This window comes from Herpailurus yagouaroundi, unplaced genomic scaffold, assembly GCF_014898765.1.
Source record: "Herpailurus yagouaroundi ecotype Mexico unplaced genomic scaffold, PumYag 194, whole genome shotgun sequence".
Lineage (NCBI taxonomy): Eukaryota > Metazoa > Chordata > Mammalia > Carnivora > Felidae > Herpailurus > Herpailurus yagouaroundi.
The window spans coordinates 633,241-658,283 of NW_024412425.1; the positions used below are offsets into that span (position 1 = coordinate 633,241).

Consider the following 25,043-nt stretch of genomic DNA (forward strand, 5'->3'; position numbering starts at 1 on the left):
AGAGAGAGAGAGAGAGAGAGAGAGAGAGAGAGAGAGAGAGAGAGAGAGTGTGTGTGTGTGTGTGTGTGTGTGTGTGTGTGTGCGCGCGCGCGCGCGCGTCTGTGCGCGCGCGCGGCAACGCCGGCTGTGTGGTGTGTGTTACTGCCCCACGTCCCTGCTGCTTGCCCCGCAGCCCCGAGTGTCTGCATAGAGCACTGTGGGCACGTTTCCCCAAGAGGACAAACACTGAGCCCTGGGATGAAGGTTCCGAGCAGGAAGGCAGAGGACTGGTCTTGGGGTGGGACTTTTAGAGCTAGAAGTGTGACTGGGACGAACTCCGTGCAAGAAATGATGGGAGAGCCCCTACTTGGAGGCGCTGTGGGTGCGGCTACATTTTCCCCGAACCACAGCGTTCCCATACCTGCAGCCGCCCTCTCACATCTGGTTGTGTGGGTGACGTCAGGGCAGATGTGGCCCTGCAGGGGGATTTTCTTAGTCTGCACGACTCTAACAAAGGCCTGGCGTCTCAAGGTTTCCTTCTTCCCCAGCCCTGCCATTCTCCAAAAGAAGGAGGAAAAATGGTTGTACATCCGAAAGTCCAGCTCAGGTGAGTTTGTTTCCTCTTTGTTTATAAACAAACACGCTTTTGTTTTTAGTAACGTTTGCTTTTCTTTTCCCAAATTGCCCAACGGCTCATCCTAGGCCCGCCTTCCCAGTGAACGATGGGCCATGCCTATGAGTCCCTCTCCTCACTGTCCCTCCGCCAGATACCCCTCTCCTCATCTTTCGTATCATTCCTCAGCATTCACTTTTTGTAATAGTAAGAAATGTCCATTCCGCAGTCTAGTTAAAGCTTTGTTTTACAGAGAGTAATGTTTAGATGGAATCATCTTCCATCTCCAAAACCTCAGTTTAAAAAGTAAGGCAAGGGGCGCCTGGGTGGCTCAGTCGGTTAAGCGTCTGACTTCAGCTCAGGTCATGATCTCGCGGTCCGTGAGTTCAAGCCCTGCATCGGGCTGTGTGCTGACAGCTCAGAGCCTGGAGCCTGTTTCGGATTCTGTGTCTCCCTCTCTTTCTGACCCTCCCCCGTTCATGCTCTGTCTCTCTCTGTCTCAAAAATAAAAAAAAAAAAATGTTAAAAAAAAAATAAGGCAATATCAGAAGCGGTTTGACTGGCGTGAGTGAGAAATGACATGGTCATCTGCTTTTTTAAGGCTTTTGGGAGCAGGAATGTAATTGGAGGGCTTAGCGTGGAAATCTGTGTCATAAGAGGCAGGGATTTCCCCAAGGAATCAATGGATTGAGATTTATATTAATAAAGATTTGTCATAAGACAACAAAAAGTACATATGAGTGAAGTAATATTCAGTGATGAACAGTAATACTCCAATTTTAAATTTCATATAAATTTCACTTACTAATATTTGGGATTGAGACATTTTACAAGGATTATATCCAAAGCGATATTTCTGTTGGTTACTCGGTGGAGAAGTAGAGGGAGAATCAAACGCTGCTTTGTCAGCTTTGACCAAATTTTATTATTTAGTATGCAGATGCTTTTCACCTGATTTATGTCCACTTAAAGAAGAATCTTGGCAATATAAAGATCTCATATTGAAGGAGAATGTTCAAGAACTGGTAGGCTCTTTATAACGGTCACACTGATTTCCTTTCTATTCCCACATATGTCAAACCTGTTTGCTTCTAAGACTTAAAAATTCTTTTTAATTGGATATAGATCTATTATATACTTAAGATTGTGGAATTAATACTCACTTTTTGCAGTTAATCAGTTATATGCATGAGGGAATTACAAAGAATAAAATTAAAATAGCCCCAGCATCATATTTTGGGGAGGTATATTTTAGCAAAACTTTTCTTTGCATCTCTACATATATGTGATGTGTATGTTTGTTTCTGCAGAATAGAAATTGTGCTAGTGGAACACAGGTCACAAAGACACTCCAACTCCTATTTAGAAAAGGTTGTTCTACCTAACCAGAAGTTTCTTATACCTCTGAGGAAAGTGCCAGTGAGCCTCTCTATTTGATACCTGCTAGGTGTTTATACCTTTTAAGGTTTTATTTGATAAACCAGCTAAGGATAATTATTATGGCACAGTTTATCAAATAAAGTAGCTCTTCAAGATGATACTTTTTTTAAAGATTTTTTAAAATGTTTATTTATTTTTGAAAGAGAGGCAGAGCACGAGCAGGGGAGGGGCAGAGAGAGAGGGAGACACAGAATCTGAAGCAGGCTCCAAGCTCTGGGCTGTCAGCACACAGCCTGACGTGGGTCTTGAACTCACAAACTACGAGATCATGACCTGAGCCGAAGTCGGATGCTTAACTGACTGAGCTACCCTGGTACCCCTACTTTTTTTAGATTTTTAAGGTTATTTTCACAACCTTGTATCTATAGCCCGAGCAGGGTGAGGAGGGTGTTCACACAGGGGGTGGCCTGGTGCAGGGTGACAGAACTTACTAGGGGGCAGTTCAGTTGGTGGAATGGACCAGCATGGGGTGTCAACCTGATCAGGGTAAGGCGGGGTCCCCACAGGACGACTATGGGTATGAGATTCCAAAGCCCAAGCAGGGTGAAGAGGGCATCTGGATACAAGTACTGCCTAGCTTTGGGTGTCAGGGCCCAAATAGGAGAGTTAGGCACACTCGTGCAGGCCAGGTAGGAGGTGCTGAGTGTCAGAACCCAATCCAAGTTGGGTGAGGAAAGCATCTGCAGGAGGGAGGGGGCTGGAGCAGTGATGGGAGTTTGTTACACACAGGGGGCCTGTCAAGCGAGTAAACACATTAAGAGGCACTGGAGCCGAGTTTCTCTCCCCGTCACAGCAGGGAGTAACAGGTATGGAAAGGGAGAAAATGAGAAGGGACCTTGTGACGTTAGGTTAACTAGACGTAATAGTATGAACTTAACAGTTTTCTATATGGGTAGGTAGAAAACATAGAAGCAGGCTCCGGTGGCCAGGCTCACTTCTGGGGCTGTTCCACTCTGCTGTTCCTTGCAAGCGCTCTGAGTCCCAGCGTCTGCCTGGCCTGATATGTCACTGCTCGAGTAGGTGTTGGCATGCCAAGCGACTCTGCTTGGGCCTCCTGTCCTATCACATTAGACAGTATATACACCTTAAGATCCTAAAGATAAGGCAGAATATCCAAGTAATGTTTAGGGATGATTTGTGAGCGTGACTCAGAAAAATGATGCGGTCCATCAGGATGTTGAGCACCACCTTCTGGCTTCTTCATCCTCCTCCTCTTGCTCTGTGGCGGCCATGGAAGACAGTGTTTGCGTAATCTGGGTTGGCCATGCTGTGATCCATGCCATCAGCATGTGGCTTCTGGTTTGTGCACACTGTGGTGACATGTGTCATGCTGCTGCATTGGTACTCTGTGACAATCGAGAGCCATCTGTAACTCCTTAGCAGTAACTGCCCAGTCATCTCATCTGAGATATGTTTACCAACCCTGGGGAGCACCCAAAGGAAACATTACCAAGGAATCCACGTGACGTGTAGACAGGTTGGAAATGATGGACAGGTGTCCAAAGTGTTGCTGTATTCAGCCAGAGCGCACGCGCCTTTGCAGTAACTGCAGGGGACGCGCACACAGAATCCGTCATCACCACCTGTGGGTGAGCAGTGGTGTGGGAATTTCTTTTTCAGTGGAAACACCACCCCCCCGAATCTGGACAATGTTTACACACGTGTTCTGTTTAGAAGTTGTCACGTTCTGTATTTATATTGTTTATATTGTGGGTACTTTTTGTGTTTTTTTTAACTTTTAAAAATTTAAATTTAAATTTAAAAATTAAAAAATTATTCTTGAGAAACAGAGACAGAGCGTGAGCAGGGGAGGGGCAGAGAGAGAGTAAGACACAGAATCCGAAGCAGGCACCAGGCTCTGAGCTGTCAGCACAGAGCCCGATGTGGGGCTCAAACCCATGAACTGTAGATCATGACCTGAGGTGAAGCTGGACACTCAACCCACTGAGCCACCCAGGTGCTCCTGTGTTATTTTTTTACAATTAAAAACAAACAAAACTATTTACATGTATTGACATTTTTTTCTTCTCCCAGTCTTTGCAAAGTGGAACAGAGAAAAGATATATGTGCAGGAAAACACTTGCTTTAAACACTCTAGGGTGCCTAGGTGGCTCAAGCATCTGACTCTTGATTTCAGCTCAGGTCATGATGCCAGGGTCATGGGATCGAGCCCCGCGTTGGGCTCCACAGTGGGCACGATCCTGCTTAAAATTCTCTCTCTCCCTCTGCCACAACCCCTCCCCCCACCCCCCCACCCCCCGCTTAAAAAATAAAAAACAAAAAACTCCACTTCTAAGATGGAAGAACACCCAGGCTGGTCAGCAAACCAGCCTTTTCCCCTCTTGACCCAGTAGCATGTAACTGAGCATGGAAAAAGCAGCTGCTGGTGTCCAGGAACCGTCTGACAATTACAGGTAGGCATCGGTGGCATAAAGCTGTCCCGGCGCTCACAGTTAGGCCACATTATTCTCCTGTTGCACATAAGCAATCTCCTAGAAAACCAACATCAAGGTCACTCTGAGACCATAACGAGAGATGGAACAAGGCCACTTCATCATTTTGTCTAAGCACAGACAAACCAGGTCACAAAACAGACCAAATACCCCCTCTCCCAGCTAATGGGAGTGGCCGCTACTTCTCACCCAGTACAGCTTCAGCCTCACCCTGGTCTGCCTTCACTGCAGCTAATGTCCCATCCTAATAAAATTCCTCTTGTATCCTGATAGCCTCAAATCCAGAGTGAAGCCCTGCTTCCTGAAGCCCTCCCCAAGGTGTGTCTTTTCTGTCACCCTCTTTCTAAGACACCGCACATCTCCCTATGGTGTGTGTTCTCCCTCATAACGAGTGCTAAACCCAGAATTTTCGACTACGGGTGTGTTCCTAGGGGTCTCTGGCTGGACAGCACAGGCAGTAAATGCAGTTAATCATGGCATTATTGTGGTGGGTTTTACTCTCAGTGGTCTTGGCTTATGCTCCCTTTCAAAATGCAGAAACTGGGGCGCCTGGGTGGCGCAGTCGGTTAGGCGTCCGACTTCGGCCAGGTCACGATCTCGCGGTCCGTGAGTTCGAGCCCCGCGTCGGGCTCTGGGCTGACGGCTCAGAGCCTGGAGCCTGTTTCCGATTCTGTGTCTCCCTCTCTCTCTGCCCCTCCCCCATTCATGCTCTGTCTCTCTCTGTCCCAAAAATAAATAAACGTTGAAAAAAAATTTTTTTAAAAAAAAAACAAAATGCAGAAAGTAATTTTGAAATGCAGAACTGTGGTCGGCAGGCCTCGGACCCCTCAAGGAATGGGGGTAACCAATGTCACTCTTCACTAGTCATTTGGGGTCATTTCACCTCAAGGAAATGGAGAAAGGCCCTGTAAAAGCATCATATGAAGAAGAAACATGGTCTTCATTTTCTGGGATCTCCACATCTTCTCAAAGATACTCCAGGAACTTGAAGTTGGATGGGTGGTCAGGGAAATGTAAAAATGAGAACATTAGCAAACCTATCCTGATCATCTTCCAGATTCCTAATTTTTCGAAAGCCACAAGGAAATGCCAACCTCTTCAAAGCAGAAAAATAGACCCCTTTATTAAAATATAACCTGGGGGTGGGGGGCGCCTGGGTGGCTCAGTCAGTTGGGCGTCTGACTTCAGCTCAGGTCAGGATCTTGCGGTTCGTGAGTTCGAGCCTCACATCGGGCTCTGTGCTGAGCACTCAGAGCCTGGAGGCTGCTTCGGATTCTGTGTCTCCCTCTCTCTCTGCCCCTCCCCACTCATGCTCTGCCTCTCTCTGTCTCTCGAAAACTGAGTAAAGGTTAAAATATATATATAACTTTGGGATTTACCTAATGGGCCTCCCTTCTGCACTGCCAGGTCTTTGACCACAGGGACTGAATCTGCGTCATCCCTGAAACCTCGGTCACTCCAGCCAGAATGCCAGTGTTGGGGTGTTGAGCGAACAGTTCTCAACAGCAGCCAAATAAGACAAACCGCCACTCTGCAGGCCTGTTGAGGGCAGTCTGTCACGTGGACTCAGGGAGAGACTATCTGGCAAGAGGAGAAGCTTTCGTGAAGGGTTTGGGTTTTCTGTCTCGCCCTGCTAGCGCTTTATGCTGTCCACATGATGTGCATGATTTCACATGTTCCTCTCACAGTCCCTCGGTCTTGGGTGTTATGCCCATTTAACTGATGAGGACCAGGAGTGACAGAATTTAAGGCAGATGCTTTGAGTCGCACCACCACCCGATGGGATGGAAGCAGGAACCCGCGATTGTGACTCCCAAGAAGGGTGCTCTGTTCAGATTGTGGCAGTATCCCCTCCACCGCACCCCCCCCCCGGCCCTGCCCCGTTATTTTCTTTGCTGTCATTTCTGGGGCACTTGGCTTTGTTGTTTCCAATTTCTTTGCCCTTTAGCACTGATGTTTTGGGTGCGTTCTGTCACTTCTGCGATTTCCCTCCCTTACCTTCTCGCTTCCAAGTTATCTCCTGCCTTGTACCATCCTCATTTTTTTTCCCTTGGTTTTTTTAAATTTCAGTGTTTTAATTTTTTTTGAGAGTGTGCAGGCGTGCCAGCGGGGGAGGGGCAGAGAGAGAGGAAGGCAGAGGATCCAAATCAGGCTCTGTGCTGACAACAGAGAGCCTGATGCAAGGCTCGAACTCATGAGCCGGGAGATCATGACCTGAGCCAAAGGTGGACGCTCAACTGACTGAGCCACCCAGGCCCCCCCCCCCCGTCGGTTTTTAAGTACCTAATTTAAAAGGTTAAATATTGTATAAAGTGTGTATAAAGCGTGCCCATGGCACCCTCACCCCGTATTTCCCTACTTCCAGGAGTCAGCCACTTCCCATCCTCTTGTCTTTTGAAATTTACTTCCGTATTTCTAAATTCTATGCTTTTGTAAAATCATTAGTTTTAGGTATTAGCTGCTACCGAGCATGAAAGATGAGAACTTATGGTGTCTTAACCCATTCTCTCTTTTCTCCCATGCTGCCCGGTTTCCTCAGCAGAAATCCTTCAGCTGCCTGCCCAGGGCTCTCCTGAATCCTGTCTTCCACACAGCAGCCCCCGTCTCATCCGAGCTCCAGGCCTGCCAGTCTGGGGACCTGCAGTCCAGCCTTTCCTGGAATAAACCTCCTGCCAGGCTGCAGGAGGGTCACGGGGCCTGGAAAAACAGCTCGTTCATTTACAGCTCCAGGGTCTAGGTGCACTTGGTATATGAGTTTGGATTTCTATAGCCTTTCAGGTAGTCCCTGTTTCCAGCCCTCACCTTCAGAACGTGGCACCTGTGACTTCTGAAGCGGGCATCTGTTTCTGGGCTCCACTTCACGTCTGCTACGTTAACGAGCAGCTATCTGCCTCTTTCCGAAACCGTGTTGCTGCCAGATCCTCTCTCCTCCTGATCTTGTGAATGTACATCCTACTCTCTTATCACCTCTTATTTTAGTGAGGTCCTGGGGAGAAGTTAACTTCCCTACTCAACCTGCAGTGGTCGTCTACAGAGGAATCACCCTCCGTCTCTTCAAGGACCTGTGACTACCATTTTTCCTTCTTCCTATCTCACTTCCAAATAGATACTGACATCATGTATTTGTTCAAGAAATACTAAGTGAACGTCTACCATGCGTAGGCTCTGGGACTTGAACTGTGATCAAGCAGAGCACGGGCCTGGCGCCAGTGGAGTGCAGAAGGGTTCCCTCCCAGCTTGGGGCACCAGAGAGGGCTGTTCAGAGGGAGAGGTGTTGAAAGAGAGACCTCAAGAGACGGAATTGGTCCAACCAAACACATTTGTGCTCCAGTAAGACCGTATGGAGTAGGGCCAGAGATACTCACAAAACCCAGCCATCCAACCTCCTCCCATCAACCGTCATCCCTGCTCTTGGGAACTCTGCAGGGCTGTTTCCCTGTTCTTGATACTCCGAGTGTGAGGAAGGCAGGAATCATCAAAGACTCAAATGATCTACCTACTCTAGGAAATGCAGGTGGGCAGGTGTGCAGAGGCTTTATTTTGTGGCCAAGGGCTGTGGTCTAAGGTTCAATTTCTATCCCTTTCCCCCAATATTTTTAAATGTTTATTTTTTATTTAAAAATTTTTAATGTTTATTTTTGAGAAAGAGAGCACAAGCAAAGGAGGGGCAGAGAGAGGGAGACACAGAATCCAAATCAGGCTTCAGGCTCTGAGCTGTCAGCACAGAGCCTGATGTAGGGCTTGAACCCACGAACTGTGAGATCATGACCTGAGCTGAAGTCGGATGCTCAAGCAACTGAGCCACCCAGGCGCCTCAATATTTGTTTATTTTTGAGAGAGACCCAGTGTGAGTGGGGGAGGGGCAGCGAGAGAGAGAGAGAGAGAGAGAGAGAGAAATGCAGAATCTGAAGCAGGCTCCAACTGTCAGCACAGAGCCAGATGTGGGGCTCGAACCTATGAATTGTGAGATCATGACCTGAGCTGAAGTTGGACGCTTAACTGACTGAGCCACCCAGGTGCCCCTCCCCTTTCCCCAAATTTCTATAGTCATTTGGTTTGAATTCGTTGCTTCTCTCCCAAACTGTAACCCAGGACATGTACCTCACCCACTCATCTGTCAGGAGAGCAGGAGGGGACAGAACATCCTATTCCAGGCCCAGTTTTCTCCAAAAGAGTTAAACTTTTAGGAAGAAATTAAACAGATTCAATCTTGTATATTTACTGAGTAAACCAATCCCAGGTAAAGAAAAAGGAACACTAGGTTTTAGGACAGAGGCTGGGGAGGTGAGAGAAGTCTCCGGCCCCTGTGGTGGGGCGGGGGAGGGGTCACTTATAAAACTCATGCTCCTGTTCATCCTTCTTGATGACTGTCTTGTATGCTTTCTCGAAGTCCTTAGCCAGAACAATGTAGCGGTTCTCACGGACAGCCAACATTCCACTCTGTTGAGGGATGAGAGTTAGAAATCTACTCCCCAACCCTAGTGATGGTGGAAGAAGAGGCAGGGCCCCAAGCCCCGGGGAGGCACTGAGGTACATGAGGACTGCAGCAGAATATTCTCAAAGAGGAAGGGTCCCCACATACCCCCTGCCCAGATCCAGGGAGAAACCCTCACTCACCTCCTGACAGATGGAGTTGATATCGGCTCCTGAAATCTTATCTGGTCGGGCCACATCTGCAACAGGCGAGTTAAGGCAACCATTCCCTGAACGAGGGGGTGAATGCCTGGAGCCAGAAGTCACCCTTGAGCTTTGTCACCACCCCCTTCCCTGGACCTTGGTCTCCCAACCTGTACAAGAAGGCAGAGGTGGAGATGAAGATCCGGTCCCCAACCCAGCCGGGACCATCCCCTCACTTCTAGAGCAGGATACAGTCTTCCAAGTCAACCTCCTCAGAGAGATTCATCTTGCTGGTGATAGTGGAGAAAATCAATCTCTTCTGGCGGCGGTCAGGGAGTGGAAATTCAATTTTACGATCAAGGCGTCCTGGCCGCAGCAGGGCAGGATCCAGAGTGTCTGCTCTGTTCGTGGCCATGATCACCTGGCATTGGGGACAGGCCAGCTGAGACCTCTGTCCCCACTACACCCTCTTTCCTGTCATGATACCTGCCCCCTTACATGCCAGCCACCACTCTTCCCGGATTCCCACACCACACCTCCCCTTGCCCATCCTGAACCCCGAACCTTGACGTTAACGTTCTGGTCAAATCCGTCCATTTGATTCAGCAGCTCCAGCAGGATTCTCTGAACCTCCCTGTCAGCTGGAGAGTGTGCCACTTGGTCAGTCCAGGGCACCCCATAAAAGGCTGCCCAAGATCCTGATCCAAGGCCCTGATTAGGCATCACTCACCCCCCGTCTGGGCATCAAATCTCTTGGTGGCAATGGCGTCAATCTCATCTATGAAGATGATGGCAGGTGCATTCTCCTTGGCCAGGCGGAACACGTCCCGGACCATGCGGGGGCCCTCGCCCAGGTATTTCTGTACAAACTCGGAGCCCACGACCCGGATAAACGCAGCTGATGGCAGGAAGATGAGGGTTAGATGAGGAAGGGCCTCCCACAGGGCCCATGCCGCTTACTGAAACCGAGAATTCCCTGCAGACAGCCGTTCCTGTGAACATTCACTCCAAGTGGCCAGGTTACTCTCTCGTGCCCCAGGGACTGGGTCTCAGATCCCACTGGGAGGACCAGCCACCTGCTTGCACCCCATAGCAACCTAGCAGCCCGTATCATGAATCCTACCACAGATGTGTCATTTTCTGGCCCAACATTTAAAAATCAGGACATTCTAAATAATAATAATGCATCTGTGCTTCAATATGCCTTATAGGGGAGAGCAAGAGACATTCACAGAATCCAAGATAGAAAAAAATCTGGATTTCCAGAGTGTGGAAAAATCAGAGAATAAAGACAGGTTGTCCATACATTAAGGCATCGTACTGCCTCCCCAAGAGCTCAGAGTTCCATTTGGAGTTCCATATGGAATGGGAAAAGACCCACTTTTGAATATCATGAAAGAAGCAGGGACCTTGGGCACATATTCTGGTATAATCAAGTGGCAACATGGCTAAAGACGGGTTTGTTCTGGGCCTCTCCTTTTTTGACTTCTTAGAGTTTAACTTATTTGTTAATAACTGCATGTGGCTTTGTGTTGCCTGGAGCAACCTTCAGAACCCTCCTTCCGCCCACCACACAGGAGGGAGACCCGCAGTCTGTGACGCAGGCCTGGTGTTTTACGTCATAAACCAGGAGTCCTGCAAGTGGCGGTTCTGGTCACACCACTTCTCTAATGCTGGCCACGCACGGCTGTTGGGGAACTAAAATGTGCCTGGTCCAAAATGAGACACGCTATAACCGTGACATACTCAAAAGTCTTAGGTTTCAAAAGACTTCATACAACAAAATGTAAAACATCTCAAGAAATGTCCCTCAATAAATGGCCAGATAAATAAAACACACTATATACGTACAATGGAATATTATTTGGCCTTAAAAATGAATGATATTTTGATACCTGCTCCAACATGATGAGCCCTGAAGACAACACGCTAAGTGAAAAAGCAAGTCTTAAGAAGACAAATGTAGGATCCATCTACTTACATGAGATAACCTACGAGAGCCAAATTCATAGTCACTAAGAACAAAGGTTCCCAGGGGCTCGAGGGGCAAGGGGGTGTGGAGAAACAGGGCGTTATTAATTCATGGGTATAGAGTTTCCGTTCGGGGATGAACAAGTTCTGGAAATGGATACTGGTGGAGGCTGCACAACAGTGAATGCTCTCAATGCCACTGAATTATACACTTAAAAATTGGCTAGGGGCACCTGAGTGGCTCAGCTGGTTAAGCTTCCGACTTCGGCTCAGATCATGATCTCACGGTTTGTGAGTTCGAGCCTGTATCAGGTTCTGTGCTGACAGCTCAGAGCCTGGAGGCTGCTTTGGATTCTGTGTCTCCCTCTCTCTCTGCCCCTCCCCTGCTCATGTTCTATATCTCCTCTCTCTCAGAAATAAACAAACACTAAAAAATTTTTTTTTAAATTATTTTTAATGTTTATTTATTTCTGAGACAGAGAGAGACAGCATGAGTGGGGGAGAGGGAGACACAGAATCCGAAGCAGGCTCCAGGCTCTGAGCTGTCAGCACAGAGCCTGATGCGGGGCTCGAACTCACAAACCGTGAGATCATGACCTGAGCCGAAGTCGGTTGCTCAACCAACTGAGCCACCCAGGCGCCCCCCAAAAAAATTTTTTTTAATTATAGATGTAGCGTGTATATATTTCTATCAAACCCTGCCTGTCTAAAACCACCCCGCTCTCAGTACAACATGTAAACTCTCTGAGAGTAGTGCTAAGACTATATTCACACCTTTCTGATCTCCTCAGCCTCACCTCCTAGACCTGCCAAGCACAGCCTTCCTACAAACGTTCGCTGAGCAACTACCACAGTTCAGTTACTGGGCAGGCACTGGAAATGCAGAAACACACAAATATATAAGGCCCGTGCCCTCCTGGAGTTTGGTCATGTTCCACTCATGACGCTAAATAAAAAGTGCTTTCCTGTCCCAGGCCTTTGCACATACCATTCCCTGTGCTTGGATGCCCTCTCCCAACGGTGTGCCTGCCAAATCACTTACCCCTCGCTTCCTCTGGGAACCCTTACCTAAGAGGCCTGGGCAGCATGGGCCGGTGCGCCCTCCCGTTAGGGCAATCCCACTACCTTCCCTGCTTCTCCGGGGTATTTGCTACTCCGCAGACTGTTCCCATTCTACCTCACCTCCGACTGTGAGCCCCCTCCCTCACTCGCTTCAGCTGCAGGGGCCTCCCTGTTATTCCTGCCTCGCCAGATAGTCCCTCAGCCTGATACAGTTCCTCCCCTGGACCTTCCTGTGATTCGCTCCCTCAGGTCTTCCGGGTCTTTGTGTAAAGGTCACCTCGTAGAAAGTCTTCCCTGACCAAGCCCCAGCTCTGGCATAAAAAGTTGCAGCCTGTTACTCTCTCTCCCCTTGTCCTGCTTAATCTCAGCACGCATTCAGCACCATGGGATATATAATCTATTCACTTGTGTATCTGTTCAAGTACTTCCCTCAACTAAGGCATCACCTCCATGAAGAAAGGAGGCTTTGTTCCGTTCGCTGCCACATCTCCTGCACCTAGAACACAGCGTGGCACGCACCAGGCGCTCAATAAACATTAACCAAATGACTGAGTTCTAAGTGTTTCTTTTTCTTTTTCCTCAGCCATACTGGGAGATTCTCCAACACATGGGACATGTCTGATTCATCACTGTATCCATGCTCCGGGCCCGGGAGAGCAGAGGTCCAATGAACTGCTGAGCAAAGGAGCGATCGTGACAATGGCTATCATTTACTGTCCACTCTCTATGTGCCAGGTATGGTTCTAGAAGCTTTATATTGATTCAATCTTCTGAATAACCCAGACAAATACGAAATGGGAGTCACAGAGAGGCTAACTTATTGAGCAGTTACATAAACTACCTTACATAAGCAGTTGTAGGGGAGCCAGATTGCAAACCCAGTCAGCCTGGCCCAGAAAACACTGCTTAACTACGGCCTTCTACCAGCCTCTGGTTCACACATGGTAAGATTTTTAAGATGTGCCGAGCCCTATCTTTAGGCTTTACAAACAGTAATATAGTGACTTTAGGACGTTTTTGTCTGGAACCTACAATAAAAAATACATGGGGGGGTGGGGGGCGCCTGGGTGGCTCAGTACGTTAAGCATCCAAGTTCGGCTCAGACCATGATCTCAGTTTGAGTTCAAGCCCCGCATCGGACTCCATGCTATCAGCACAGAGCCTGCTTCAGATCCCCTGTCTCCCTCTCTCTGCTCCTCCCCTGCTTGCTCACATGCTCTCTCTTAAAAATAAACATTGAAAAAAAAAAAGAAAAAGAAATACGTATATAAACAACCGCAAGTGTGTGTGTGTGTGTGTGTGTGTGTGTGTGTGTGTGTGTGTGTGTGTGTTTACTACAAGTTTCACAAATCTGAGCTCTTACTATGTGGGATGGACTCTGATGTTTTGTTTCATTTTTTGAAATGCTGGTTACACCCATGAATCTGAAGTCACGATTACTCATGGGTCACAACCCACTGTAGGGAAAACACTGCATTATTTCATTCATTTCTCACAGTAACACTGTAAAGAGTCTTCTACAGATAAGGAAACAGGTATGAGGATATAAAGTCACCTCCCAGGACGGCACAGCCAGTAAGAGGCACACGGGGGCTTTGACCCCACAGCCCCTGTTCTTAATCACCATGCCACTTCCTGGGGAAGATGAGAAAGCAGGGAGCAAGGTCAGAAGAGCCCAGAAGGTCAAGGCTCTGGAGAAGCGCTGAGAGGCTCACCTGTCGTGTGATGAGCCACAGCCTTTGCCAGCATGGTCTTCCCGCAGCCAGGTGGGCCATACATGAGGACGCCTCGGGGAGGGTCGATGCCGATCTGAAACACAGAGGCGAAGAAGGACGAGCCAGGGAGTCCCATCACCAGCTCAATACAGTGGGGCCTCTCCCTTCCCTGCCCCTCCCAGCTCCGCACCTGCTTATACAGCTCGAAGTGTGTAAGTGGGAGCTCCACAGCCTCCCGCACCTCCTGCTTCTGGATGTCCATGCCCCCGATGTCTGCATACATCACATCTGGCTTCTGGTCTGGTGGGAGAGCAGAGCTGGGGCTCTCAGCCTGGCTCCCAGGGTCCCTTAGGACCCGCCCCCAGCCCTGGGCTCCCCTCCCCCACACCTGAGGTGAGCATCATGATGCTGCTGTCAGCCTCAGGAGGCAGCACGTCCACCAGGGCATTGCTGTGCTTGTGCAGGGCCACCGAGGCGTTAGGCTTGAGCAGCTCCCGATCAATGGTGCTCAGGATGCGCACGTAGTAGTTGGAGCCTTTGGGAGACAGGAAGAAGAGGGGAAAATGAGAAGTGCCAGAACCTTAAAACCGTCTCCCCACCCCTCATGGTCGTACACTCCAGGCCACCGGTATCTCTCACTCAGACCCTGCCTGGGCCTCCTGGCCACTGGCCTCCTCCAGTCCATCCCCACGTTCACAATGACAACTTCCCTGTCGTTCTATAGCCCTGACTCCCTCTCATGCTTCAGCCCGAGGTGACCAGCGGCCTCCTGGAATGCCTCCCCCTGCATGACCCTAGGGTGTCTGTCACTCACTGTGTCCCAATGTGTTCTCAGGATCTTCTCCCAAATTGTGCTGCTCTTCCTGGGTCTCTGTCTCAGGAAGGCCTACAGTCCTTGGTCCCCGGCCAGAGTCCCAAACCTCATCCTAGATCTTTCTCCCCTTCTCTCCATTGTCCATCAGTCACTATGATCTTCCATTCAGCCTCCAGAATGTCTCCAACCATCTCCTCTCCTCCCCTTGGACCCTGCCTGATTCACCCTTCTAGGTTTCTGCACCAGACCTCCCGGCTCGCCCAGCCTCGGGTTCCTCTCTCCCATCCACATTCTCCTTCTACGGTGCTGATGCACACCCCTGTCCAGTGTCAGTCTCTCTCCTGACCTTCAGACCTGTCTGTCTAGCAGCCTCCTGGACCCCTCCCTGCAACATCCTAGACTGCCTGCACAGTCTCCCTCCAAACCTACTCCTCTGCCCATGTTGACATCTCAGGAATAGCCCTACAGTCCCCCAAGTCCTACAGGTCAAACACACAAGCCTCATCCTGGGTGACTCCCTCCCTTCACCACCTCACCTCCAGCCCATCAGTTCAATTCCAGGCCCAGTCAGCCACTTCTCCCCACCGTTACGAGAACATGGCTCAGTCCAAAGGAGCAGAGGCCAGAAACAGAAAAAGATGGGTAACACACAGAGACAATAACCATCATGAGGGCAGCGCCTAAGCCCATGTTAATAACAGCAGATACTGTATACCGAGTCCTACCAGAGCCCAATCACTTCCCACTTCACCCATGGTTTCAAATGGCAGGTCCCAACCCAGTAACGGTCATGAAATCAACTGAGAGGGTCATATCCAGAACATAGTTTGAAACAAAAGCAGGCTAGAACAGAATGGAAAACATCAGAGTATACTGCACATAGTAAGGGTAAACAGCATTTGATGAAATTTCCAGTATATCTGTAATATATGTATTACATACGCATAGATAATATATATATAATATATATACGTAAGTATATTCAGTGTATGTGTAGTATATATATGTAGTGTATATATGTATAACAGTTGACTCTTGAACCATGAAGGGGTTAAGGGCACTGACTCCCCGTGCATCTGAAAAATCCATGTATAACTTTTGACTCCCCACAAGCTAACTACTAATAGCCCACTGTTGACCAGAAGCCTTACCAATACCATAAGCAGTCAATTAACACGTGTTTGGTATGTTTTACATATTATATACTGTATTCTTACAATAAACTAGCAAAAAAAATATTAAGCAAATCATTAGGAAAAGAAAATACATTTATAGTACTACACTGTATTTACCCCAAAACTCCACGTATTAGGAGACCCATCCAGTTCAAACCTGTGTTGTTCAAAAGTCAACTGTACACGTATGTACATACACACACAAAATATATGCATACGTACGTGTAGAGAAAGAATGTAAGACATATGTCTACCTTCATATCAGAGTCTGAAAAACACCATTACACTCTCCTGCCTTGTTTGCTCTTCTAAGACCCTAGCACAATTCCTGGTCCGTGGCAGGAAACAGCTGACAGACGTTGAATGAACAGATGAGTGAATGAGAGGCCCCCTGCCCACCCACCCACGCACCTGTGGTGGAGCCCACAATGGCTGTATTCTGATCCACAGCCTCCAGAAACTGCCCAATGACCAGTGGGATGCTTTGGATTCGCTTCACCTCCTCCTGGGCATGGAGGAATTCCTTCTTCAGGTTCTTCTGCTCATCCTTGATGTATTCCTCCTGCACCTCCAGGAACTCCAACTCTTGCTGCAGCTTCTGTGAGTGGAGAGGGGAAAGGTGGAGGGTTGGCTCCATGCCCTGCTAAGTGAGGCGGCAGTGGAAGGTTGTGGGGTGGAGGAAGAGTATGGGATGCTGGGACCCTGTGCAGGGTCCGGCTTGGGATTGAATGTACCTTGTAGCGGCTGTACAGGTCCTCCAGGTCCTCAGGCTCTGGCCCCAGGAAGGAAAGGCCAGTCTGGGGCCGAGACACAGACAGTGCTGGGATCTCATCCTAGAACAAAGGAGAAAACTCAAGTTGGAGGAAGAAAGAATACAGAGCATCCTCCCCACTTCACCATGAACCACTCAGCCCCTAACCGGCTCCTGACATCATTCAGCCCCTCTAAATAGACCCTGCAAACCTCTCAGCCCCCTAAAAAGGCTCCTAATGTCACCTAGCCCCTAACAGGGCTCTTATGTCACCTAGCCCTCTAAAAACATATTTTATTAACACGTGCCACTTGTAACATACCCCCAATGTCACCAGACTCCCAACTAGAGCCTAAATGTCACAACCACTCCTTACCAGCTCCCAATGCTCTTCAACCCCCCTCAACAGGTTCCTAGGGTCACATGGCTAGCTCAATATAGGTTGTTAATGTCACCATGCTTTCAAACATTCTTTTATCATCCAGTTCCCTAGGAAGGCCCCAAACCACAGATTTTACTTAGCCTCCAAACATCGGTTAGCTCCCAGCTCAACTTCAGACATCATTCGGCCCACGGCCGTGTCCCATCTATCACTCACACCCCGACACAGCCCCAGCTTCGCTAGGCCATCGGTCACTAAGCACTCCTAGCTAGTCCTCGAAATCATTCCGTGCCAGGGAACCTCTAACGTCACTCATTCCTGTAGCCGCGCTTTCTGCGCCTTACTGGCCCCCTAACATCATTAAGTCACCGAGCCAGGCCTCGGGGCAGCACAGAGCTCTCCACCGAAGGATCCCAAATCACCCTGACCCGGGCCGGAATTCCCGAAGTCACTCAGCACCCCACTCAGGTCGGCCTCACCCTCTCCCCGCGAGCCAGGCCCCACCAGACCTGAGCTTTCTCTACCAAGATGCCTATCTCCTCCATAGTGACCAAGCCGGCCTCTGTGCGGCCCTGCCAGATCTAGTCACCGCTTCCGCTGACGCTACCGGAAGACTAGGACCTCAGTGGATTCTGGGAAACGTAGTTTAAGACTTCGCTAGAGCGGGCTGGATAGGCCGCAAAGGAGGGAGGGAAGGGAAGATTTCGTCCTGAGCTCCGCCCCCGAGGCTTCCACAGCGCGCTCTCGGGACAGGGGTTTGGAGCGGTGCGCGTGCGCAGTAGCGCGTGGTGGCACCATTTCGGGCGGCATCTGTGCTGGGGTTTTCTCGGCAGTAGGCGGCGCTGCTTCATTGCTTTATCAATCAAGGAACTCGCAAATCCGTCTCCTCGATCTCATTAGTGAAGGGGCTGGAGATGTTTAGGGCCGCGTTCCCCAGAGGGGTTCCTTTAGGTGTCTCAACGTGAGCTGCGCCAGAGGATTCCACACCCCCCCCCCCCCGACCCCCAGAGTGATTCCTCACTGGGATCCACCCTGGGAGTTGATGTGATGTGGGCTGGGAGCAAATGGTGGAGAAAGAATTCTTGAGACGTTTTCAGTGGGAAGGGTGCTTTATTTAAAGCACAGGGCCAGGACCCTTACGGGAAGAGCTGCGCTTGTGTTTGTGAGAAATGACTGATTAAATACTTTATAGTTTGGGGCGGGATGGTGGTGCTAAGGATAGAGTAAGTCGGTAAGGAATTTGGAAGTAAAGCGTTCAGGGCGCTAGCTGCTGCTAAGATAAGGCTATTTACTACCCTCTAGTAAAACATCAGTCTTGAGGCCCTTCAGTTGTGTATCAGTGGGCCATATGCTCAGGATCTAATTGCACATAGATCTTGGGGAGTGTTTAAAGCTATCAGGGAAAGTGACACCAACGAGCAGAATTGTAACACAGCTTTGGTAAAGGAAGTCCTTGAGAGAGCCGGAGGAATGTTACTATCTGTGAGCCTCGGGAATTCTGCTTGGAGACTGCGACCCTCCGCAAAGTCTGGCCTTTGTTTCTTTTTACTCCCATGCGAGGTGAGGAGCCCCAAGCCCGCATTACCCTTAGCGAATCAGGTAGAAACGACGCAGGCATCTGGGCTGGAGAAGATGAGGCAGCAGTGCGGGAGTTGCGTCCCGTGGGAGACTTGCAGACCTGTGCCAGGCCCTGTGCCTAAGTCCTGGGTGCCTCAACTCGTTGGATCTGAGCAGGCATTATGTTCCCTTTTACAGAGAAGGAAATAGGCTCAGAGCTATGAAGCTGCTTGCCGGTCACAAGAGTCCTCAGATCTGTCTGTCCCCAGACAGGGGATACACACTGGCCAGTGGGGATACACTCACACAGTGTTTGTTAAGTAAATAGTTTTATTGAAATATAAATACAGCGAAGTGTACAGATCATAACTGTGCAGTTCAAAGACTTTCCACTAAGTGAACACACCTATAACCAGTACTCAGATCAAGAGGCCAAACAGTAGCCACCCCCAAGAGCCCCCGACATGCTCTCTTTCTGCCATCCTATCCCTTCTTAAAGTTATCCTTTACCTGAGTTCTAACAGTGCGGATTACTTCTGTCCGTCTCAACCCCCACAGTGTGTACTGTGTATTTGGCTTTTTACTTAACATCATGTTTGTGACATTCATATTGCACATAGGAATAGCTTTTTCATTTTCACTTCTGTATGCTTTCGGTCCCTGTGGATATGCCTAAAACTGGATATTTTCCAGCCTGGGGTTATCCTGGTGCTACCACTATTCTCGTACATTTCCTCGATAAACTTATGGGAATATGCTAAGGAGTGGAATCACTGGTCAAAGGGCAAGTGTGAGGTTGGCTTTAGTCAACACTGTCAAGCTACAATAACTTACACTCACATCCCTTGTGCACACACTTGATATTGTCTCTCTGAATTTTTTTTTCCATTCTGGTCGGTATATTGTGGGTTGTCACACCAGGCACCATTTGTGCATTTCCTTTTAACTGGGCAAGTTCCAAACTCTGAATCCTTACAATACCCTCAGAGGTAGGTTTGCTCTTCCTCATTTTATGGGTGAGGAAACTGAGGCTCAGACAAGGGAAAGTCACGCCCGCTAAGTCACAAAGAGAATTTGTGGCTCCTGATCAATGCCAGCCCTATGCTAGGGGAATTAGAAATCAATCAGATCTGGTCCCTGCCTTCCTTGTTTAAGACCCCAGTACTTTTTTTTTCTTATTTATTTTGAGAGAGAGAGAGAGCACATCTGGGCATATGGGGAGGGGCAGAGGGGGAGGGGGAATCCCAAGCAGACTCCACACTGTCAGTGCAGAGCCCTATGTGGAGCTCAATGGTACAAACCGTAAGATCATGACCTGAGCCAAAACCAAGAGTCAGATGCTCAACTAGTAGCAGGATTCTCGCACAGAGTTGTGACACTGAGGCTTTTCTTTCCAGGAAGCAACTGTTGGCACTATTCAGTTGGGTTTGTACCCAAAGAACTCAGCCCCGAATGCCACGTGGCATAGTTTTTTTATACGTTTTCTGTTTGTTCCCCATTTATGGTAACACACAAACATGCAGTCTGATTAAGTGGTCTCATGTTACAAGGTCATGAGGAAATGTTGTCATGTGGCGTAGCCAAGTTGCCTTGAGTTTTGTTTTGTTTTTTTTCTCTTTTAGGGAGGGGACCCTACCACAAAATGATTGAGCCACCCAGATGCCCCCCCCCAGCACTTTTATTTCCACACAAAAAAGGAAAACAATGAGGACAACAAATCCTCCTTTTTTTTCTCTGCATTGACAGTTCAGAGTTCTGTCTTCCTTACCTCTGCCTCCCCCGAAAGTCATCCCAATTTCTTTTTTTTTTATTTTTATTTAAAAAAAATTCTTTTTCAACGTTTATTTATTTTTAAGACAGAGAGAGACAGAGCATGAACGGGGGAGGGGCAGAGACAGAGGGAGGCACAGAATGGGAAACAGGCTCCAGGCTCTGAGCCATCAGCCCAGAGCCCGACGCGGGGCTCGAACTCACGGACCGCGAGATCATGACCTGGCTGAAGCTGGACGCTTAACCGACTGCACCACCCAGGCGCCCCTAGTCATCCCAATTTCTACTTGAGTCTTGGAATCCATCACCTAAAACAGGATTCATCATCTCCTTCCTTGACTCCTGTTCCCTATCTCCTAGTTTCCAGATTTCAGACTCAAACTATGTGAGAGACTTGCTTTTATTCCCTGTCAACCCATCTCTGAAATCTCTCTGCCGTCTTTGGCAATGATAAATCAATGAATCCCTTTGGCATTTTTATGGATAATAATTGTAAGTAACCATTTCCTAAATGCTGACTGTGTGCCTGGCTCTTTGCTAAGCACTTTACCGTATTATCTCATTCAATCCTCACAACAGCCTTCCAAAGCAGGTAGTAGAAGTAACCAACATTTTACCTTCTGCCAGGGAAGTTCAAGTGTTTTATACACATGATCTGATTTAAATCTCATAGTTATGTGGGATTTGAAATGGGAACAGTTGTCTTACTTCCTACTCTCTCAGGTCCAACATAAGTTACCAGGCTCAGAGAGGTGAAGTCACTTGTTGGCCAAGATCATGCAGGAAGTAAATGGTAGAGCTGGTATTCAAATCCAGGACCTGGGCTTTTACCCTCCCGTGATAGTTATCATTTGGATTTGCAGATGACCTTCAACAAGTGAGCTAGTCATTCTCAAGCAGGAGGACACTGAATCATTTAGGGAATTTTTTTCAAGCTAGATGCACCTTTACCTTATTTTAATGTTATGATCCTTCCCCCTATCTTCTAGTTAAGAACCACGCATCTAGATCGTTTAACAATGGGCAAACTGGAGCCAGGATCAGCCCAGCTGACTAAAATTTCTCCCTCCTGGTTGAAGCCGAGGGCTTTCTTCCTCTAGACTACACTGCCTTCTAACAGAAGTCCTGAGCAGCTCTTGTGTTCCGTGAGGGTGTTTCCAGATCTGGGTTTTAGAGCTCTGCATGTGGCTGGGTGCGTACAGGAGCCAGCAGACCAGAAGGTAAAGACAGCTGGACTGGCAGAGAACCTATTCCTCATCGACAGAGAGTGGCCGAACTCCAGCCATGATAGCCATGCCAAAATGTGGGCCCATTGTTACCAGATCTGATGTTTTGAGAGAAGTCAAGAATCCAGATTTTCTTTTCTTTTTTTAATTAAAAAAATTTTTTAATGTTTATTTATTTTTGAGTGCGCGCAAGAGACACAGGGTGTGAGCAGGGGAGGGACAGAGAGAGAGGGAGACGCAGAATCCAAAGCAGGCTCCAGGCTCTGAGCTGTCAGCACAGAGCCAGATGCGGGGCTTGAACCCACGAACTGTGAGATCATGACCTGAGCCAAACTCAGATGCTCCTGAGTCACTCAGGTGCCCCAAGAATCCAGATTTTGAAGTGAAATCTTCTGATTTTTAAATGTTGATGATAAATTCAAACACTTAGAAACACCATGCAGGGGTGCCTGGGTGTTCAGTCGGCTGAGCGATGGACTCCTGATTTCGGTTCAGGTCATGTCTCATGATTCATAAGATTGAGCCCTGCATCAAGCTTCTCTCTCTCCCTGTCTCTCTGCTCCTCCCCTGCTTGTGTTCTCTCTCTCTCTCTCTCAGAATAAATAAATAAACATTTTTTAAAACTTAAAAAAAAAAACCACCATACAGGCCAAACAAAACCATCTGTGGGCTTCATACAATGGATAGATGACCCCTGGTCTAGGCTCATCTTGTCCCCAGTATGGCCATCAAAGGCCCAGGAATCAAGGGCTTTACTCAGTCCCAGGGTGGAAGTGGAGGGAGGGGTCTGAAACATTCAGAAGGCAGAAAAAATACGAGGTCAAGGATGAATAAGGATTATATTCAGGGAAAAGCAGGGGCGCCTAGGTGGTTCAGTCAGTTAAGCATCTGACTTCTGCTCAGGTCATGGTCTCACAGTTTGTGAGCTTGAGCCCTGCATCAGGGACTGTGCTGACAGCTCGGAGCCTGGATCCTGCTTCAGATTCGGTGTCTGCCTCTCTCTCTGCCCCTCCCAGCTTGCACCCTGTCTCTCTCAAAAATGAGTAAACATTAAAAATTAAAAACAATTTTCAGGGAAAAGCAAATGTAGATATCTAACAATAGCTGATTTGTTAAATAAACTGAATGATCTTTTTAAATTTTGGAGCATCTGGGTGGCTCAGTCAGTTGAACATCCAACTTTGGCTCAGATCATGATCTCTCGGTTCATGAGTTTGAGCCCCACACTGGGCTCTGTGCTGTCAGCTTCAGATTCTGTGTCTCCCTCTCTCTCTCTGCCCTTCCCCCACTCACACTCTGTCTCTCTCTGTCTCTCAAAAATGAATAAATGTTAAAAAAAATTTAACATCTATATATTATGGACTATGACACAGTTTTTAAAAGTGGTATAGAGGGGGCCCTGGGTGGCTCAGTTGGTTAAGCATCTGACTCTTGATCTCAGCTTAGGTCAGTATCTCAGGGTTTGTGAGTTTGAGCCTGTGTCAGGTTACTTGTTGATGGCACGGAGCCTGCTTGGGATTCTGTCTCTCCCTCTCTCTGCCCCTCCCCTGCTCTTTCTCTCTCTCTCTCAAAATAAATAAACTTTAAAAAGGTGGTGTAGAATATTTAATACACCATATGTTCACAGAATATATAATACCTAAAAGAAAAACATAGATGACAAAGTGATAAAATATAAACCCTTTTAAAAAATCTTTTTATTTTGAAATTTCAGTTCCAGAAGATTTATAAGAATAATACATAGTCTTTGCCCAGATTCCCCAAATGTTACCATTTAACACATATGCCTTATCATTGTCTTTTTCTCTATATATGCATTCTTATTTGTGTGTCTGTATACAGATACATATTACACATATATCTTGCCATATATATGTATTTTTCTAAAACTACTACTGGGATTTTTATTTGGATTGCATTAAATTTATAGACTGATTTGGTGAGAACTGGCATGTTAACCACACCATTCCCATCCATGAATATAGTATGTCTCCACATAGCATACAGATTCTGCTATGGTAGATTTATACAGGTATACATTGGAGATATTACAAGTTTGGTTCCAGACCATTGCAATAAAGCAAATATTGCAATAATGTGAATCAAATTAAATTTTTGGTTCCCCAGTGCATATAAAAGTTATGTTTACAGGGGTACCTGTGTGGCTCAGTTGGTTAAGTATCCAACTTTGGCTCAGGTCATGATCTCATGGTTCATGAGTTTGATCCCTGCATTGGGCTCTGCACTGATGGTGTGGAGCCTGCTTGGGATTCTCTCTCTCTCTCTCTCTCTCTCTCTCTCTCTCTCTCTCTCTCCCTCTCCCTCTCAAAATAAATAAATAAATAAACTTTAAAATGTCCAGGCTTAAAAAAATTATGTGTAGACTATACTGTAGTTCATTGCATGTGCAATAGTAGTATGTCTTAAAAATGTGTATACCATAATTCAAAAATACTTTCTTGCTGAAAAACGTTAACTGAGCTTTCAGTGGATCACAATCTTTTTGCTGGTGGAGGGTCTCGCTTCGATGTCGAGGGCTGCTGACTGAGCAGGGTGGCTGTTGCTGAAGGCTGGGGTGGCTGTGGCAATTTTGAAAACTCAGACAACAGTGAAGTTAGCTACATTGATTGAGTCTTCCTTTCATGAATGATTACTGTGTAGCATGCAATGATGTTTCATAGCATTTTACCCACAGGAGAACTGCTTTTTAGAAAAGACAGGCTTCTTGTAATCACCAAGACAGTGTGGTAGTGGCACAAAAACAGACACTCAGATCAATAGGACAGCATAGAGAACCCAGAAATGGACCCACAAACTTCTTTGACAAAGCAGGAAAGAATATCCAATGGAAAAAACACAGTCTCTTCAGCAAATGGTGCTGGGCAAACTGGACAGCGACATGCAGAAGAATGAACCTGGACCACTTTTTTACACCAGACACAAAAATAAACTCAAAATGGATGAAAGACCTAAATGTAAGACAGGAAGCCATCAAAACCCTTGAGGAGAAGCAGGCAAAAACCTCTTTGATCTTGGCCGCAGCAACTTGTTGCTCAACATGTCTCCAGAGGTAAGGGAAACAAAAGCAAAAATGAACTATTGGGACCTCATCAAAATAAAAAGTTTCTGCAAAGCGAAGGAAACAGTCAGCAAAACTAAAAGGCAACCGACAGAATGGGAGAAGATATTTGCAAAGGACGTATCAGATACAAGGTTAGTATACAAAATCTATAAAGAACTTATCAAACTCAACACCCAAAAAACAAATAATCCAGTGAAGAAATGGGCAAAAGATATGAATAGACACTTCTCCAAAGAAGACATCCAGATGGTCAACCGACACATGAAAAAATGCTCCACATCACTCATCATCAGGGAAATACAGATCAAAACCACAATGAGATACCACCCTACATCTGTCAGAATGACTCAAATTAACAACTCAGGAAACAACAGATGTTGGCGAGGATGCAGAGAAAGAGGATCTATTTTGCATTGTTAGTGGGAATGAAGCTGGT

General features: G+C 47.6%; 1 protein-coding gene across 2 annotated transcripts; it reads right to left on the minus strand.

The window, feature by feature from the left end:
* Window positions 1–5,349: 5,349 nt before the first annotated feature.
* On the minus strand, window positions 5,350–17,611 carry PSMC4 (proteasome 26S subunit, ATPase 4). 2 transcript variants are annotated; one of them, XM_040445864.1, is made up of 11 exons: window positions 17,482–17,517; window positions 16,574–16,672; window positions 16,251–16,437; window positions 14,239–14,385; window positions 14,041–14,150; window positions 13,851–13,944; window positions 9,833–10,000; window positions 9,667–9,743; window positions 9,355–9,523; window positions 9,103–9,158; window positions 8,680–8,925 (listed from the first exon to the last, which is right to left on the minus strand). In XM_040445864.1, the coding sequence occupies exons 1-11, from the start codon at window positions 17,515–17,517 to the stop codon at window positions 8,812–8,814; spliced, it is 1,257 nt and encodes a 418-aa protein (XP_040301798.1). In that variant the 3' UTR covers window positions 8,680–8,811. The 2 variants fall into 2 exon arrangements, with proteins under 2 accessions (XP_040301799.1, XP_040301798.1); XM_040445865.1 differs by lacking the exons at window positions 8,680–8,925; window positions 9,103–9,158 and adding an exon at window positions 5,350–5,447 and having other exon boundaries at window positions 17,482–17,611.
* Window positions 17,612–25,043: the final 7,432 nt, after the last annotated feature.

Excerpts from the sequence above, each read along its gene's own strand:
- PSMC4 (XM_040445864.1), bottom strand. The coding sequence starts at position 17,517 with ATGGAGGAGATAGGCATCTTGGTAGAGAAAGCTCAG. Across the intron at positions 16,673-17,481 it reads TCTTGGTAGAGAAAGCTCAG|GATGAGATCCCAGCACTGTC; the intron begins GTCTGGTGGGGC and ends CCTTTGTTCTAG. Across the intron at positions 14,386-16,250 it reads CATTGTGGGCTCCACCACAG|GCTCCAACTACTACGTGCGC; the intron begins GTGCGTGGGTGG and ends TGTCTCCCAAAG.